Raw genomic sequence first — 17,500 nt, forward strand, 5'->3', positions numbered from 1 at the left:
AGTGCAGAGTATTGGGGTCTTCATACTGACTTCCGTATTTAGTAGTATCTAAGCGTAGAGGGATCTTTTGGATCCAATCCAATATAATCTAGCTAAGGATATTTTCTGAGTAAACAGTGAAGCATTTTTGTAAGTCGCTCTGAATAATAGTGTTAAATGCCTTAAATGTAAATGGTTTGTAGCATTCAGTGCCTATGAACCTCAAACCCACGAGACTGTATCTCAGACTAATAGGTGTTCAGCCGACGCAACTGGAAGCAGGAAAGCACCTTAAACTTTTAAAATTTCTTATACTTAAAAGGTGGGGTCTGGTCACAAAGTAGTACATGACACAATTTCACATTCTGTGCTGTTACCTTGCCTTTGTACTTTCCCTTTAACCCAAACAGGATTGATAAAAAATTAATAATGAACAAATAACTAACGAGTAACAACTGTCAATGTCAACAGTTATGTGAAAAACAAGTCGTTTCACACCAAGAGATTTGCTAGCAGATTGACTCATTCACATTCGTTTTAACTTCCCACGTCAACCTTGGAGACAATGAGCTGGCAAGCGAATAAAGAACAATGGGGAGGGGGGTGAAGTGGTTTTTGTGCAAACAGCAAACAGCCCACTGGTATGGAGTTCAAGATAATCAGCTCAAGAGGGGTTTCCATTTACAACCCAGGCCTGGGTTTACTGGTTAGAAATATAACTAGCATTGGAGTAAGATATTCCTCACTTGAACCTGTAGTAATATGACAAAAGATTATACTAGACACTGAAAATATGTAAAATATTAAAAATAGAAGATACTGAATTGATTATTGTAGACACCTTTCATTTATGCTATACACTATAAATAGAAAAATACATAAATAAGAGAGACACTGCATCTACTTAAAAGAAGTGAACGGACAATAACGCAAATATTTCTTTTTAACTCACACATACACTCACATACAGATAAATATGTACATACATATATATAGACACGCACTATTGCATCTGTATATTTTCTTGCTTCTTTTATTTCTATATTTTCATATTTTTATATTTTATTTTTAATTTAAATTTAACTTAAATGTAACTTTTATTTTATTTATTTTAATTCATTTAAAATAAATAAACTTTAATAAACTTAACTTTATTTCATTAAGTTAAGGTTTAGTTGAAGTTTAAATTTAGATCTTTATTGAATAGCTTTGATGTGGGCAGACAGTCAAAAAAGCATTTCACTGCAAGTTATACTGTGTATTACTATGTATGTGACAAATAAAATTTGATTTGATTTTGATTTGAATACTTTATTGTAAATTCCAAAATAGATGTTCAGCTAACGCAATTTGATGCCCCCAAGGAATAAGTTGCTTAGAAAGGGAAGCCGTCTTAGCAGGCAAATAACTATTTAGTAGTAGGTTTTAAAAAGAATAATAATAATAATAATAATAATAATAATAATTACATATACACACATAAATGTGTGTATGTATATATATATATAATGTTTTTAAAAAACCTACTACTAAATAGTTATTCCTTTGCCTATATTGACTGTAAATGTGTGTGTGTATATATATATATTTATTATTATTATTTTTATTATTGATTGTGCCCAATTCAACATGAACTGCACTCTTTTTAAATGGCATTTTCTAAACTAAACCATTAAAAAAAAAAACACTATTCACTATGATAATTTAGACAGCAGGAACCATGAGAACCAAACACTTTGGTAGCATCACCACCCTGATATATTTTTTTTATTATTATTTTTAAACACAGCAGAAATACACTTCTAAATACAGAACATGCATTTCACTGAAATGCAGAACAGGTTAACTAAACGACCAACATCCAAACAACATGAAGAAAACCCAGTACACTTTTAGTGCAAGTTATTCACGTTCGCTGTGAACAGTTTTATAGTGCGCTTTCTTGCTGCTATGCTGCCTCGTTAAGTTTATGCACACGTTCAACACTGGCAGGCAAACAACTGCTTTATTTAGTAATACCAGTAATACCAAGAGTTTACACAATTAAGCCTACACAGTATTAAACAGTACATTTAATTCACATCATTTTGAAATCCAAAGCGAGGCTGAGATGGGACAGTTCTAAAAGTACTAAAAGTTGCGAGCGGTTAACTAACCCAGTAACACTCCTTGACACTGAACACTGCATTCTCCAACCTGATTCATGATTCAAAAATGTAAATGTTGATACTAATAATAATTTTTAAAAAATCATCTGCGGGACTGATAATCTTAAATTGTTGCAGACTAAGTTTTTAATGGGCTAAGGAGATGCATAAAATACCAAGGTCACTGTTGAAAGACAGTAACAGCAACAGTTGGATTCAGGGCTACCTTATTTGGTATTGGCAGATGTTAGATGTATAGACATAACTATACTACTTACAATAACTTGTAATATAATTAGTCATTCCTAATGTTTATAGCAATGTATACTTATTTGAAATGTGCATTCTAAATAAAGCTGGCATTCGAGTATCCATTAAGTTAAAGAAAGGATATTCCGGATATCTAGGCAGAAACAAACGATAAGAGGAAGAAAAAAAAAGTGGATAAATTATGTAGAGTACCGGAGGCTTCCCCTTCAGATGAGCTAACAGAGCTGCTAGATACAATGGGGGGGGGGGGGGGAGCTTATCAGAAAAATATTGTTGCTGTCCCACAAATATTTCACTTTTTGACATAATGTAATTATGTATGTTCTTTACCTTGAATCAGAATTTGATAAATTAACCCATAGAAATGCTGCAGAATGACTAAATAATAAATTAAAATCTTGGCTAGCCTCAGCCTTGGCAGCCTTAAAAGCTTAAAAATGTTCAAAACTGTTCAGAGTTATTACATATAAGTTATACATCTAGGTGGTTAGTGGTATTAAGTGTCAAATTTCAAAGACCCTTACACATTCTCCTGGCTGCTGATTGCTAGCAGAATGACCCGGATTCGAACTAGCGATCCTCTAGTCGTAATCTTAGTCCAAAGGACCACTCTGGGCCAAGTCTCGATTTTTTTTTTTTATATTTACAGCAGGCCCCAGACTGCTTCTACGTAGCTTCTACGCTCCATAACCGAAAGAAACTCAAATCAATAAAATTTAATAGTTTGAGGTATTGTTCTCCAGCAAGCTTCTATTTTTTGAGATACAAGGAACTATCCAACAACAGCTATAGTAGGTTCTTAAACCTTAGCCTAGTTAGCGATAAATCTGCTCTTCTCAGTCTCTTACTTAATCCCAAATACAAGTTAAATGGACACCTTTGACGGTCTAGTTAAAATATATTCTTTTTTTTTTTTTAATTGACTGCTGCACTGAACTGTTACACTGTATTTCATTTTCCATCTAAACATAATGAATACCCAATTTTCTCAATTTGAACACTGACACCTTGAACAGACCCACAGAAATTCCTAATACTTAAGAGTACAATTTTATAATAACACTCATTTTTAAAGTACTAAATTAGATCATTTTCAACATTGATTCTGGAATTTAGCACCTCAGCCTCGCTTTGGGTAAATGTAATGAGCGTTTAGCCTCTGACTGTTGCGTTACGGTGTATCGTGTATGTTCTGCATCCGAAAATGAAAGAAGAAAGTTGTGCAAAAATCATCTGCTTTGAGGAATGTCAAAGAACCACTGTCCTACGCCAAGCAGTTCAGTTTCCGCTACCTGTTCTACCCATTACGATTACGGTCTCCACTCGATCAGTGCTAAATTAGCCTAGGTTTAGTCTCTTGCAAGGCGGGCCAGGAGGTGGAGAAAGGCGGCTTTGAGACGTTGAAGTACGGTCACAGGCGACAGGGGCAGAACTTACGGAATGCTCCTCATTTAGGTGATGGACAAATTTTTTTTCTGAAAGAACTATTCCACACACATCACACTGCCTGAGGTTCTCATCCACCACATCTAATACATGAGGTGACACTCTGGAGCTTTCATGCTCTTCCCATAGTTCAGGTTCCTTTTTGATCTTTGAAATGTCAGGTGTCGTTTCTGAAGCATTACTGACCTCCGTCGTTACACCTCCAAGAACGCCGCTATCTACCTTCATCGTTAATAGAGCAGCACCTCGTTCTTCAGCAGCATCAACTGAGGAGCTGCCACATTGCCTTGTCCCTTCTTGATTTCTGTACTGGCCACGTGGCTCTGTCTTGACTTTCACCAAGCATAACGGTGTCTCTGGATTGTGTGCTTCTGCCGTGGACAAGCTTGTTAAGGTTGTGTTCTGCATGGTGTTCATGACATCCTGTGAAACGTTTATATTCTGCTGTAATTCAACATGAGCTGTCACTCTTCCATTCTCCTTAGTCACCGTCTGCTTGTTTGTAAATGAATCCGATGGGCACTGGTCTTCTAATATTGTCCATCTCATTTTAGGACCTTTCACACCAGTTGTCAAAGGTATCAGAACATTTGCACCAGGACTGGCCATGCCTTGTAACAGGACTGGTTTGTCCAACTTTGCAGTTTGGCCAGTAGACGATAACGGAACGTCAATGATGTGCGGAACAGACAGGTGTTTCTCTGGCACCGCAGAGGTCGAAGCAAGATTCTGTGGATTCTGGCTGCCCTCAGAGGATGACGCTATGGGCGCTGGCAGAAACATGACGAGGGGTACGTTACCAGGATGATGTTCTTTATTCAAGACGAGCGTCCACTGACCTTCAGAAGGCTTTGTCTGGTTACCTACTGAAGCAACCGAGTGCAGCGGCACACCCTGTAAGACATCTTTTTGAGGTTCTAGAGCAACCGCTGGGAGGACCTTGCTTTTAGGAGAAACAGGAGCAATTTCCTTCTTCTTGGGAGTGGACAGGGCCTTTGTCTTCTTTATAGCTGCCTGGAAACAACAATTGGAAGATCAGGATTTGTTTTTATTTTGCTGTTTTTTTAAGCCTGACTCCAAATTAGTATTGCAAATGAGAGCACCGATACCATAAAGCATAGCTCTGAAACTTTTCATAGCTCTGAAACTCATCTGATTAAAGGCTTGTAGACCAAGACAAAAAAATAAAATTGGTGAATTCAAGTGAGCTCCTGCTTTGATGGAATAAAAAACAACAGCCAAATCTGCCCTTTGTTGAACATCCTTGCACAAAAAAAAAAAAAAGTCGTTTAAGGGTTCTTGACAAAGGATCTCAGGATCGTCTAATTAGAGAAATATTGCATATTTTGCCTTAAAATCGTCCAATATTAATATATAGCCCATATATCTTTCTATCGCTAGTCCGAAGCTGAAATCTAGAAGCTTACTTTTGCCTGTAACTAAAGAAGCTAAACATTTGACAAGAAACAAGTCTTGGTTGAATACATTTGTTGTAAAAGGGAAATACAGGTGGCAATATGATGATTTCATTGTATTGTAAAAATGTGTTATTGCGATACACAATATGCTTTTGTGAGCATTTCGTCAATATCGTCAGAACATTGGCCAACAGCATGTTTCATTATAGACAGTGTAATTAGTATGGTTTTATTGGATATAGCAGGGAAAAAAAGACTCAAATTTACTGTACCTGTAAGTATGAAAGTATGAAATATTGTGATATACGTTTTTACCGTATCATTCCTATGTAACTGTCACTATTGCTTAATATTAATGTACAATATGACACTATAATAGTCAGGATGAGACGGTTATAATAGTTTTTGATTCGATTTTTGCAGAGTACTAAAATATTATATAAGTTGAATAATATTGGGCAAACAGTACCTGTAGCCAGTTTATTTAAAAATGCACTAAAACTAGTCAATCAGGCGTAACTGTGATCCCGATTTCTCTTTACAATAAAATCTCCAGTTATTGCATATTGCAATAACGATAAAACATCCACATACTGCCCACCCCTAATTAGGATTAACAAGAATAATTACCTCTGGCGCGGTCACCAACCCACACGTCTTAAGGTGGCTGTCATACGCATGTTGATGTGGGAAGCCCAGTCCGCACTCTTTGCAGAGGCACGGGCGCTTAGCTGCATGGCCCCCCATGTGTGACATGAGCATGAGCGACGAGCGGAATCCCATTCCACATTCAGAGCACTTCATGATCCTCTGATGCGTTCCGGCATGCTTCTTCAGCTCCTCCGAGCTGTCAAAGATTTGACCGCACTCCATGCATCGGATATCGTTCGTCTTCACAGGTGAGGCCATCTGATGACCCCAGCAACCCGTGTCTTTCTTGTGCTTCTCGAAGTCGTCTTGACTTTTGAAGACAACCAGACACGCCACACACTGGATGTTCTCGGGCTTACACTGGTGTTTGTGGTACAGTGACGCAAGGCGGAAGTGGCGCTTGCAGTGGACGCAGGTGTACGGCAGAAGGCCCAGGTGAACGAAGCTGTGGCGCAGCAGGGAGATCTTCTTGGAGAACGCCTGGCCACAATCAGTGCAGATTAAGGCGCTTTTCTTGTGCCACTTGAGGTGGCGGCGCAGAGAGGCCTGATGGTGGAAACTGCGGTCGCACTGGGAGCACGGATAGCGCTTTACTTCTTGCTGGTGCGTCTGCACGTGCTCCTCGCACTCGTTCATGCTGACGAAAATGCGCTTGCAGAAATCACATTGGTAAAACTCGTTCTCAAAGTGGTTGGTATCTAGATGACCCTGCAGGAGCTCCTGTGTTGCGAATCTGGCCATACAGATTAGGCAGGAGAAAGTAGCATGGGAGCGCAGATGCGCGCGGTAGTTCGCTAGGTGGCAGAACTGCTTGCCGCATTCGGAACAGCAGTAGGGGCGCACACCTGTGTGCACGTGTGAATGTTCACGGAGGAGGAACTGCGTGGAAAAGGTGAGGTCACACACCTGGCAGCGATGCTCCTCAGAACTATTTGTGTCTGGGGAAAGAGAGAGAGAGAGACATCACATTTAAACCCTTCTTTTAGTTTAGTCTTTATCAGGGCTCTGCATAAGATACAAGCAGCTTGGGCTTTTTTGGCAACAGTGCTGACAAATGAGCTACAGAGCAAAGGCCTACAAATGGCTAGAGAGATCAAGGGGACTTTCCTTATTTCTTGTTGTACTGTGTTCTGCATATCAAGCATAATGGCATGAAACCTGCAGTGACTATGATCACGCCATTAGCGCTTTATCTCTGAATGCACATATCAGTGACATCTTATGGTAAGTGATCGTATTGAGTAAAATACAAAAACCCTTACAATTCAGAAAGAATGTTTAAAAGAGCTTAATGTATTCATTTCCTCTTTGAAATTTGATGTTTATCAGATGTTTATGTTCAGTTACGTACATTTCAAAAGACCAAACAGCTTGACCGTGGCCTGCAGCAATGTTTTCTCGATGTTCTATTCTCTGTATATAGTTGTTATAAACTAAGGAGGTAATATTAAATAGTATTTATTATTTTATATAGTAGTTCATTATGGGACAACACCATTTCCGTACACAACGAACCCAACCTGCTCTTAGGGTAACAACAAAAGTGAGGAGAGATTTACACAGATATGGATTATACTATGGACTATGGCATTACCTGGAGGTTCTCCAGCCTCTCAATAATTTGTTGGACTTGAGCATAATCCACATTAAACTGTGATGTTCTGATTTACTACACAGTTGCATCTTATGCTGATTCCTTTAGGCATGAAATGAAAACTGACCAAACTTTCTGCATCCAAGCTCCAGAAACTGAAGGACAGTCTGTATTTGTGAGATTAATTCTGGTGGCTTGTACCAAACATAAACATATATCAAGGAATACTACATTTGGTAAACTGTATTTTATTGGAGTCTTGGATTTACACTTAACTTGCTTTACACAGATTTTGTAATTGTGCTATCCATGTTTTTCTATGGGCATTTGTCAATCCCAAATCATGCTTAAAGTGATTTAAAAAAAATGACACTGGCCAATCAGACCACCTGAGGCTAGCCATATCAATGTCTGGAGTCCTATATCCCCTTCCATAGCTCCTGCTGACAGTGTGCAGACTCGCATACCTGAAGAAATCACACTGTTGTCCTCATCTTCCGTCACTTCATGGTCATCCCCATCTTCCTCTTCCTCTTCATCATAAACATCCACATCAATCTCCCAGTTCCCGTTTTTCTTCCTCATACCTTTCTGCTCTTCGTGCATGTTTCCATTTCCTTCATCTTCCTTGATTTGAGAGTCGCCTCCATCCTCCTCTTCAGTTCCCTCTCCACTCATCTGCCCTAGACCTAGTTCTTTTCTCTCGGCAGGGGCTGCTGTTGGCTCTGTCTGAATCTGATCATCAGCCTTACTCGGAGAGCCTCGATTACTGGCTGAGGAGTTCTGACAGGCAACGAGATCATCCTGTCCCACTGAAACGCTTGGGTCCTCACCTTCAGCAGATGGTGCAGCAGGGGCGTCGAGGTCTGGGGCAGCATCATGGGTCTGAGGGGTCTCCTTCTGCTTCAACAGTTGGAAATCCCAGCTTGAAAAGCCCAGCTCTGTAAGCTGGATGTCAATGGTTAACTCTGAAGACATGACAGCTTGGTGGCTGTGTGTACAGGAGTCAAGGGAAGCGGTACAGGCCCAGGTCCAGGTCCAGGTCCGTTTCTACATTCTCCTCTGTCTCTAAGGTGGATGCAGGTATAGCGAGCTAGCTAACCAGCCCAGCCCTGTCTCAGCCACAACAGGGGATGCTGCTAGCTAGGGGTTACCGAGACCAGCTAGTGCTAGCTATCAATAAACAGGGTGGTAAACAATGGCTCATTGGGTGACTCGCAGATGACTATCTAGCTATATGATCCAGTTGCATAAGAAATTCACCAGCCTAACACTGCGTTCCCTCACAGATAGCTAGCTAGGCTAGCTGTGAAAATAAAAAGGGACTGCAAAGATTAACAAGCTAGGTAGCTAGATAGCTAGCTAGCTAGCTAGCTAGCAACGACCGGCAACTCTTTCAGTGCAAACAGCAGGCTGAAACAGCAATATCCTAGCTAGTTCAATACTGGGCTGCAGACAAGGAACCCCCAAATAACACTAGTAGTAGCTAGCTAGCTGTATTTACCGGCACCTCAAATGTAGCTAGCTAGCCAGCTAGCTAGCGAGCAGCCACCGTACACCTTCACCGCTAACACAGCTGGCTTCCTCTCCTCCGGCTTCTCGCGCCAAAAAACACCAGGTATGCTACATTCACACAGCTCGAGACTCCCAGACCCCTCCAGCAGTTGCATTGACTGCCATTTTAACAGAGATACCGAGACAGATATAAATATGATAGCTACACACTGTCTGACCGTGCTAAAGAAACGAGAAGGCGAGATCCTCTTTCTAGCTACTGCATGTTAGCCGAGTATTTCTATAGCAACGAGCAGCGCGCTGTCGCCCTCTGCAGTGCTGGAGGAGAGACTGTCGCCCCATTGGCTGGAACGATGGCTGTACAGTCATTCATCTATGAAGGTTACTGTGATATACGACCTCTGATTTACATGAATGCATAGAATTGAATAATTACACACAAAGTAGTTATGGTAGCCACAACCAGTTAGCCTGATTAACCAATGCAAGGCCACAGACAGCTTAATCCAGCATGGCCAGCATGGCCAGCATGATCATCTTGATCAGGCTAGACAACCAGTATGGCCAAGCTTGACCAAGCTGGTTGACCAGCATTACCACGCTTTCAGATCAGGTCTAAGCTGGTCTCGTTATGGTCAAGGTGGTTAACCAGTCCCTCGTCCAGCACGGTGTATGTTGAATTTGATTCTGGCCATGCTGGTCATGAGGATCCCAACCAGCAGAAGCTGGTCTTTAAGATGGATTTTTTTCATTAGGGTTGGGGATATTAAACAATTTGTGTCTCTTTTAAATAATATAGCATCACAAAACAGTATATTCTCAGTATTCTGTGACAAATCACAATGTTTTCTGGTCTCAATGGTTTCAGATTATCAAATAGTTTGTCAGGATAAAGCTAGAACACCCACCAATGTACCTAAATTTGAGCCCCCAGATTATTTTGTTTTCTAAAATTAAAGAAATTATTTAACAATAATAATAAAAAAAAAGATTGGAAGATTGGACTCTTAGCTGTTACAAAAAGTGTTTACAAGCTAAGAACTAACCATGCAGGGTTAGTGCCCAAATTTTTGCATGCCACTTTGTGCATATAGCGATCAGGTCACCCCCTGCTGTTGGTGCTTAAAATGTAGGTCTAGGCCACAATCGCACCTGGCTTCTGTACTGAAGTATCCAACGGAAAGAACAGAGCTTTTATAGATCCTTACGTTGTGTTATTATTTTGAATAATAAGTTCCTGTTAAGGATCAAGATGTAATATGTAGAACTTGCTGACATTTGTAACAAGGAATAGTGGTGTCTATCAAATATGACAATATTCTGTGGTTTATTCTAATTCTGATGAATCACAAGGTAAAATGCAATCTAACGTCCTTGGATGTTTGGGTGGGAGAACGAATAAATGTGTTATGCCTAATAAACTGCTCTCAGTGTAGTTTTGAGCACTTCAGTCTCGAACACGCCGAAGCTCGGACACAGAAGCTTTAATGGAGAAAATGCTTCAACAACTTTTTAAAGAGATAGGTGGATGATCAGTCATTGGGCTGGGTTAGGAGCTAAGAGCTAAGATTAGAGTTATGAGATTTGATCCATATTTCAGCTTTAATAAAGTGTAATCTATCCTCTGAGCTCAACAGTAAAGATGCTGTGCTTACATCAAACCAGGAGTGATCATAATGTTCTGATATGACTGTGTAAAAGTCCCAGGTCCTGTCCTTTTAAATACAGCATTACCATATTTTCAATAAAGACCTAACTGACTCTTAGTTGACATCATGAAGCATGACTAGATGGATTAATCAGACTAGGCCAGGCATGCACTATATGTCCAAATGTTTGTGGACACCCCTTCTTATAAATGCATTCAGCTGCTTTAGGTTGTACTCAATGTGGACACAGACGTGCTCATGCACACTAATAGCTTGTCGAGGCCCTGTGGAGAAGTACTGGCAGTAGAATAGGACACTCAGGAGCAGATAAACAAACATGAAGCCATTGGCACCATGCCTAATGCCAGGAGTGGGCTAGAGGGGTATAAAGCCCCGAGCATTGAGCTGTGGAGCAGTGGAAGAACTGTGTTCTCTGGAATGATGGTGCTCCATCCACTACTTTTTGGATGAGGTGGGATGATGGAGATCATTCAACATTCTGAGTCCTGACCCCAGTAACCGCAATTCAATTCTCCCAGCAATGCTCCAAAATCGAGTAGCCTTTCCGTGGATAGTGGAGACCGTTACTAACAAAAGCAGGATTTGTTTTTAACACCCGATTTCAGAAGAAACAACGAATGAGCATGGGTCCCAATACTTTTGTCCATATAACGTATGAGGTTCTGGTTGTGTGGAAGTGGGTAGGGTAGATACAGCTGTTTTCTTTCTGTGCCCAGCAGAATATGCAAAGAAATTCTAATGCAGAAATCGTTCTGACAATGAAACACCACACACTCGATCCGTAGCAGCCCCTAAAGGCGGGTTCCTTTAATTTGAAACAGTTTAGCCAACATGGGACAAATTACATAAGAGAGACAAAGACACAGTAGGATCCTTTTCCCCCCCCACAGGGGCCACAATTATCAAAGTCTGTATTACTAATGTTAGGAAAATCAAAACATAATGGGCTCAGAACTGTATGAAACATAATTACAGGGGTCACAATGAGTTGTTGACCAAGCAAAACTGCATCTAGCAAATGTAAGTTTTCTTTCTTTATAGAAAAGAAAAAGAAAAGGAAAAAAAAAAAAAAAAAAAATACACACCTGGCTTATTGGTGCCAGATAAAACAGCACCTTCTGATGCATCAAGGCAAAAATACAAAGCACAATGGTTCAGTAAGTACTTTGTTTATGATTTTTAAATGAATTTATACTGCTATGATAAACTGAAAAGTGTCCAGGTCTCTGCAAAAAGCCAGACTGCTCTACCTAGCAACAATACCTCTGTTTTCAGATGCACCTAGATGCAGTACACTGAAAACACAGCCTTTCACAGAGTACATTCAGCAACTCCCTTCAAAATATCATAGCAATAAAAACAAGGTAAAACGCTCAAATATGTAATAGTACAGCTAAATAATTTAAAGTTAGCTCATACAAATTTGTTAAGGAAGTCATCAGGGGTCAAACAAATAGCTAGGAAAAAAAATTGTTTGGTCTTGCATCTCCAGAGCAACATCAATCTTGATTAGGAGCCGTATAATAATAGTATAATAATATCAAGCCATTAACAGGTCAAGTTTGGGGGCAATATTTTTGATATTTACTGAATTTCAAGAGTCAGAATTTCATTAGTAGTGGCCAACAAAGACACTTAGAAAAAGTTAACGCCTTATGGTACTACAGAAAATTAAAACATTTTCTAATTAATCAGGGTGATGCTCGTCATCCGAAAAGACTAATTCTATTCAGGCATGTTACCATCTGCCATTACACACACACTTCTACTAAAAAGAATGTAAAAACAATAACTCACATATGATATTAATTAAAAAAGAAGGACATTAAAATATTCAAATAAAAGCCAATACAAGCATTTTTACCTCTTAAGTGCCCCCCGCCCTCAAATTCCCCTTTGATACTTTGTTTGTGTGTGTGTGTGTGAGAGATCCACGGGTTTGATTATCCTATACATTTCAAGTGTGGCCTGAAACATACCATGCCACAGGTGTAGGATGAAATGAAAAAAAGAAGCCACGTGGGGCTTTTGGGGTTTCCAGTTGTCACACAAAACCCTAATAGTGTTGAAAAAGTCTCACGCACTTGTTTTCAATCCTGCAAACCAAGCCAGTCCCACTCAGTTTCAGTTGTTCCATTGAGCACACTTTAAAAAATTTAAACCCAAACCCCAGTATACAGCACTTCCACGCCAAATTATCTTTTCCCACGACCAGCTGGCTTCTCTTCCTCTTTGCCATGGGTCTGTTGGTGAGCCTTCAGGTTGCTTTCTCTGCCAAAGCTCTTGCCGCATGTGGGACAGGGGTACCGCCCGGCCGTGTGGGCTCGGGCAGTGTGTGCCTCCAGCTGCTCAGGGCGGTTGAAGCTCTCCTCGCACTCTTTGCAGGGATGAGGCTTCCGCTGGGTGTGCTTCTCTTTCTTATGAGCCCGCAGCTGCACCAGCGACGGAAATGTGAGGTCGCATTCTGGACACGGGATCTCCCGAGCAGGCGGTGGTGGGGCCTTTGTTTTCTTGACTTCTGCTTTATCCTCCTTGACCTTGGGCTCTTGTGTGGATTTCGGTGGTCTCCCCCGCTTGGCCACAGTTGCGGCCTTCGCCTCAGCCGCGGGTTCACCTGGTTCACCTGGTTCACCAGCGGCTTCAGCTGGTGGTGTTGAGGCGTCCTCCGCATGGTTGCTCACCCCTGGCTCCTCTGCTGCCTCGGTTTCTTCCTTCTTGCTTCGCTTTTGCTTCTTCTCTCCGGCTGCTGGCGCTTCGGCTTTGGGAGGCCTCCCACGCCTCTTCGATGGGGCGCTGCCGTTGCAGTGCTGGTCGCCCGCGTGGTTCTCCTGGTGCTGCAGGAGCTCTGCCTCCTCCTCAAAGCCCCTGCCGCATTTGCCACATCTGTGGGTTTTGGAAGGGTCGTCTGCATCCTCCGATTCCTGGCGTGCAGGGTGCTGTGCCAGGCGGTGGCTACGTAGAAGTGCTGGGCTTCGGAACGTCTCGTTGCACTCTTTGCATGCAAACTGCCGCTCGGGACATACCTGCCGCCTGTGTGTTGTCAACTAGGGGCAAGAAAAAAAAAAGAAAAAAGGGGGGGGGGGGGGGGGGTGTCATTACAATTCAGAGGACAATAGACTGCAGGAGCATTTTTGTGCAAGTGATTTTTCCTTTTTATGGTATGACAAAACAAGACATTCTAAGAGTTTCTAAGAAAGTATCTTACAGCATTATGCAAAAATGATTGAGTTATTAACAGTACATTTTCTTTTACAGATTGACCAAAATGTGGATAGAAATACTCATTAGTTGCAGACCCAACACAAACTCAGACAGGTAAATCAACAGAACAGCACAATCCCAATATGTCTGGGACTCTGATTAATCATGTTAATTTTTCACAATTAATCATTCCCATTTCACTTACCTCAGAGAATGTACGGAAGCTTTCTTGGCAGTGCGCACATTTGAAGGGCTTGTCTTCCTTGTTGTGGGTGGACTGATGCTGTGTTAGTTCCTCAGAGGACGGGAAAGTGCGGTCACACACATAACAGGTAAAAAGCGTGTCGCACTGGGGGGGGGGGGGAGATAAGTAATTTACATTGTTATCGTTATGTTAACGAATAACTGGCTTTCCCTTTTACTAATCAATATCCAATTCCACACTAAAAATTATACCCACAGTAAGTTCAATACTTTTTCAATACTGTAAAAGTGGCAAACCGGTAAATATTCTGAACAAAAACTTTCAATCTAAAATAATAGTTGTAATGTAATTGTCATTTCCATCAATTAATTACTCTTCATTGGTACTAAGAACAGTGATGCTACACTATCAGTAAGATTCAATGAAAGTGCTGATATCATGACAGCTAAGAACATCTGTTTTAGCATAACCTATAGCAATATCTTATTTATTTATTAAGAGAAAAAACATTTTGGGGGTAACTGAAATGTTTAGACTAACCTGCTGCAGTTGCTGTTTGTACTCTTCACGATGACTTTTCTTCATATGCCGTTCTTTGGCTTTGGAGTTACAGAAGGTGATGAAACACTGGAAACACTGCAGGCTCTCATGCTGGTCTGTGGAACCAGAGAGAGGACACATTTTCCCATATTTTATTTTTTATTTATTTGTATTTTATTTATTTATTTTAAACACATAGGGATGAGGCTGGTTATTTACTGGAGTTATGTAGGTACTAGATAACAGACTTAACTGTAGATATTTTGATGCACAATGATACCATAATCATATCTGTAAGTATCCTTATTTTATTTATTTTTTTATTAGATTTGAGCAATACATTTGAATATGCCATTTGATGTACAAGAGCACAACATTTAGGTGACACTGGACTACTTAACCAAAATTTCTGCATTTTATTCATTCTACTGGGTTTGTAATCTCAAGTTATATACTATAATGCTAACCCATGTAGTCCCAAAATCTACATCCTTTAAACACACACATCAGCGGATGTCAACTTATTTCAATAAAAACTATGCGTCTGGCAAGCTGGTTTAGCCAAAAAAGCCATAAGCGAGACAAGACATAACTCTACTATAACTTGTACTGGTAAAAAAAAATATTCAAGATCTCAGTACTACATTATTTCCTAGTAGAAGTCCTAACATTAGATATCAAGTATAACAATTTAGCTAATAATAATAATAAATACAAACAATAATTATAAATTAATAAACATTACTACTACATTTATACCTCCTTTATGATCGGCCACACTGCCAGTATGTATGTAATTTTGACTAGAAAGATTATGTAGAGCCGTACTCTCTTCTCTAGAATTCTTACTTGTAAAAAGTCAAATTTCAGAAATCTAATGCTAGTTATTTCAGGTCCACTTTTCTGTGAATTCATTCTGACTAGTACAAACACTAATTCAAGATATAATATTTGAAAAGCTTTAGTGTGTTCGCTAAACTGCAACGGGAACCCAAAACTTAACCGGATCCAAAGATACACAATGGAACAAAAACATGCACTGCGGACTTTCACATGTTCAAAATGAGATTTGATGTAAATCAATGATAAAAATGACACTGCGGATATGTTGTTCTATCAACATGACTAGTCACGATGCCTTTAAGGATCTGTAGATCTGATCTCATTACTAGTAAGCGTAGGAGTACTACATTTAGACCAGCTACTTCACAGTTAAATCACAAAGGAAACTTCCAAAGCGACAAGCATACCCATCTCTGACTGTTAAACTTTTCATCCAGTGCCTAAAGTTATGACAAGCCTCTTAGAGGACTAGAGGTGACAGCTCTTACATGACTGAATGACCGGGGCTGTCGTAGGTTGCTGGATGATGATGGTGGTGTACGGCTGCTCTTCTTTTTCAGGGTTCAGTTCAGCAGGGGCAGCAGTTTCTCCACCTCCCATCACTATTTCCTCTATCTTCAGTAAATCAGAGTCCATTTTGAAGAAGTGGAGTATCGGTGTTCTCAGTTTCTACTAAAAGGGAAAAGAGAGACAAAACCACACACAGTTACTAAAGTTAGTCACGTCTAGTTCGCCGTTCAAAACATACAAACCAGCTCAATCCAGGTGATTTATACGACAGGAGCGTAGCTAGCTAATTAAGGCTAAAACGTTATCTACTTATAATAAAAGACTTGTGTTCGATTTTAAGTAGTTTGTAAAAATATATCCCACTAAAGTTAACACTAATGACCCCCTCCTGTCTCGTGTTCATGCTGCAGTGGTGCAGGTTCTCACTCACAGAAACGACGGACGGCTAGCGAATGAGCTAGCTAGCTCGCTAGCTAGCAGGCGAGCTATGCTAGCTAGCTAGCTTTCTTCTGTCTACAAAACAGCGAAAGATAACCACAAAGTAATACTTGGCTAAATTACATGTACTTCAATTTCACTACATTTTTCGAACCCATGCTGGATTGAGCGAGCTAATAGCTGAAGTCGCACTCGCAAACGTTAGAAAGCGTTAGCAACGAAGCTAGCTAGCTAGCTAGCTAACTAGCCAGCTAGCTAGCTAGCGAACACACGGAGGGCCCAAATGATATCCTTTTCACCGCTCCATTAAAAACAGACCACACCAGTACTGTCAATAAGGGCGCTGGCATTTCTACACCTGCACCTTATCACGCCTTAACCCCTGGCTACTGCCTTACAGTGCTTAGCTATCTATCTAGCTATAGCTAGCTCGTTTGTTCTGGTCAAAACAAACTTAGGATACCCCATTGCTGCCGTTCGAGGTTAAACTTAGTTCACTATCAGCGAATATCGAGCTCTTCTCCTCAAACCTGAACCAGCAGCTCATTTACAAACGATGCACGGTCCGCTTTTTTATTGTAATACTTCTATATAGAATTGAGACTAAACATACTACATTTCTTACCTGCTATAGCAAGCTACACTTTTATGGAGGGAAACCAACACCAGCTAGTCATGCAAATGAATATAATGGTGGGGGCGCAAGTGGGTCGCAAACCTACCCACTGGAGCCGCATCCAGCTGGCTGCGGGCGCCGAGGAAATAGGCCTGTGGCTGTACCAAGCGCCTCTGACTGGAGGAGGTGGACTGCGCATGTGCAATAACGGACTTTTTTTTTTTTTTTTTTTTAAATGTACGCATTTAAATGCAATTTTTTTAAATTATTATATTAATAAATATATAAATTAGAATAGATAAATTATATAAATTATTTATTTTTTATTTAAAAGTTCGACACAAGATCGAGGTCACTCAGGGGGTTGCCATGTCCCAAACTCGTCCCAGCCGTATTGGATCGAGTAGCATCATTCAAAAAAAAAAAAAAAAAAAAAAAACGCAGCTCCACAGGTCAG

General features: G+C 40.5%; 2 protein-coding genes across 4 annotated transcripts; both read right to left on the reverse strand.

The window, feature by feature from the left end:
- Positions 1 to 1,533: 1,533 nt before the first annotated feature.
- Positions 1,534 to 9,280, reverse strand: LOC140556440 (uncharacterized). The gene is made up of 3 exons (XM_072680374.1): positions 7,973 to 9,280; positions 5,891 to 6,849; positions 1,534 to 4,856 (listed from the first exon to the last, which is right to left on the reverse strand). The coding sequence occupies exons 1-3, from the start codon at positions 8,481 to 8,483 to the stop codon at positions 3,735 to 3,737; spliced, it is 2,592 nt and encodes an 863-aa protein (XP_072536475.1). The 5' UTR covers positions 8,484 to 9,280; the 3' UTR covers positions 1,534 to 3,734.
- A 2,188-nt stretch (positions 9,281 to 11,468) lies between these two features.
- Positions 11,469 to 17,212, reverse strand: znf576.2 (zinc finger protein 576, tandem duplicate 2). Of its 3 annotated transcripts, none has more exons than XM_072679014.1 (5): positions 17,150 to 17,212; positions 15,968 to 16,151; positions 14,637 to 14,752; positions 14,097 to 14,240; positions 11,469 to 13,734 (listed from the first exon to the last, which is right to left on the reverse strand). In XM_072679014.1, the coding sequence occupies exons 2-5, from the start codon at positions 16,113 to 16,115 to the stop codon at positions 12,886 to 12,888; spliced, it is 1,257 nt and encodes a 418-aa protein (XP_072535115.1). In that variant the 5' UTR covers positions 16,116 to 16,151; positions 17,150 to 17,212; the 3' UTR covers positions 11,469 to 12,885. The 3 variants fall into 3 exon arrangements, with proteins under 3 accessions (XP_072535115.1, XP_072535113.1, XP_072535114.1); XM_072679012.1 differs by having other exon boundaries at positions 15,968 to 16,148; positions 17,150 to 17,196; XM_072679013.1 differs by lacking the exon at positions 17,150 to 17,212 and adding an exon at positions 17,053 to 17,142.
- Between the last annotated feature and the right edge of the window lie 288 nt (positions 17,213 to 17,500).

Source organism: Salminus brasiliensis, chromosome 5, assembly GCF_030463535.1.
Source record: "Salminus brasiliensis chromosome 5, fSalBra1.hap2, whole genome shotgun sequence".
NCBI lineage: Eukaryota > Metazoa > Chordata > Actinopteri > Characiformes > Bryconidae > Salminus > Salminus brasiliensis.

Bases quoted from the DNA above. Each gene is read 5' to 3' on its own strand.
- LOC140556440 (XM_072680374.1), bottom strand. From the start codon at position 8,483: ATGTCTTCAGAGTTAACCATTGACATCCAGCTTACAGAGCTGGGCTTT. The intron at 6,850-7,972 runs GTATGCGAGTCT...CTCTTTCCCCAG, and splicing joins CAACAGTGTGATTTCTTCAG to ACACAAATAGTTCTGAGGAG. The intron at 4,857-5,890 runs GTAATTATTCTT...TGTTGTTTCCAG, and splicing joins GGTTGGTGACCGCGCCAGAG to GCAGCTATAAAGAAGACAAA.
- znf576.2 (XM_072679012.1), bottom strand. The intron at 14,241-14,636 runs GTTAGTCTAAAC...CCCCCCCCCCAG, and splicing joins ACAAACAGCAACTGCAGCAG to TGCGACACGCTTTTTACCTG. The intron at 13,735-14,096 runs GTAAGTGAAATG...TCTTGCCCCTAG, and splicing joins GCTTCCGTACATTCTCTGAG to TTGACAACACACAGGCGGCA.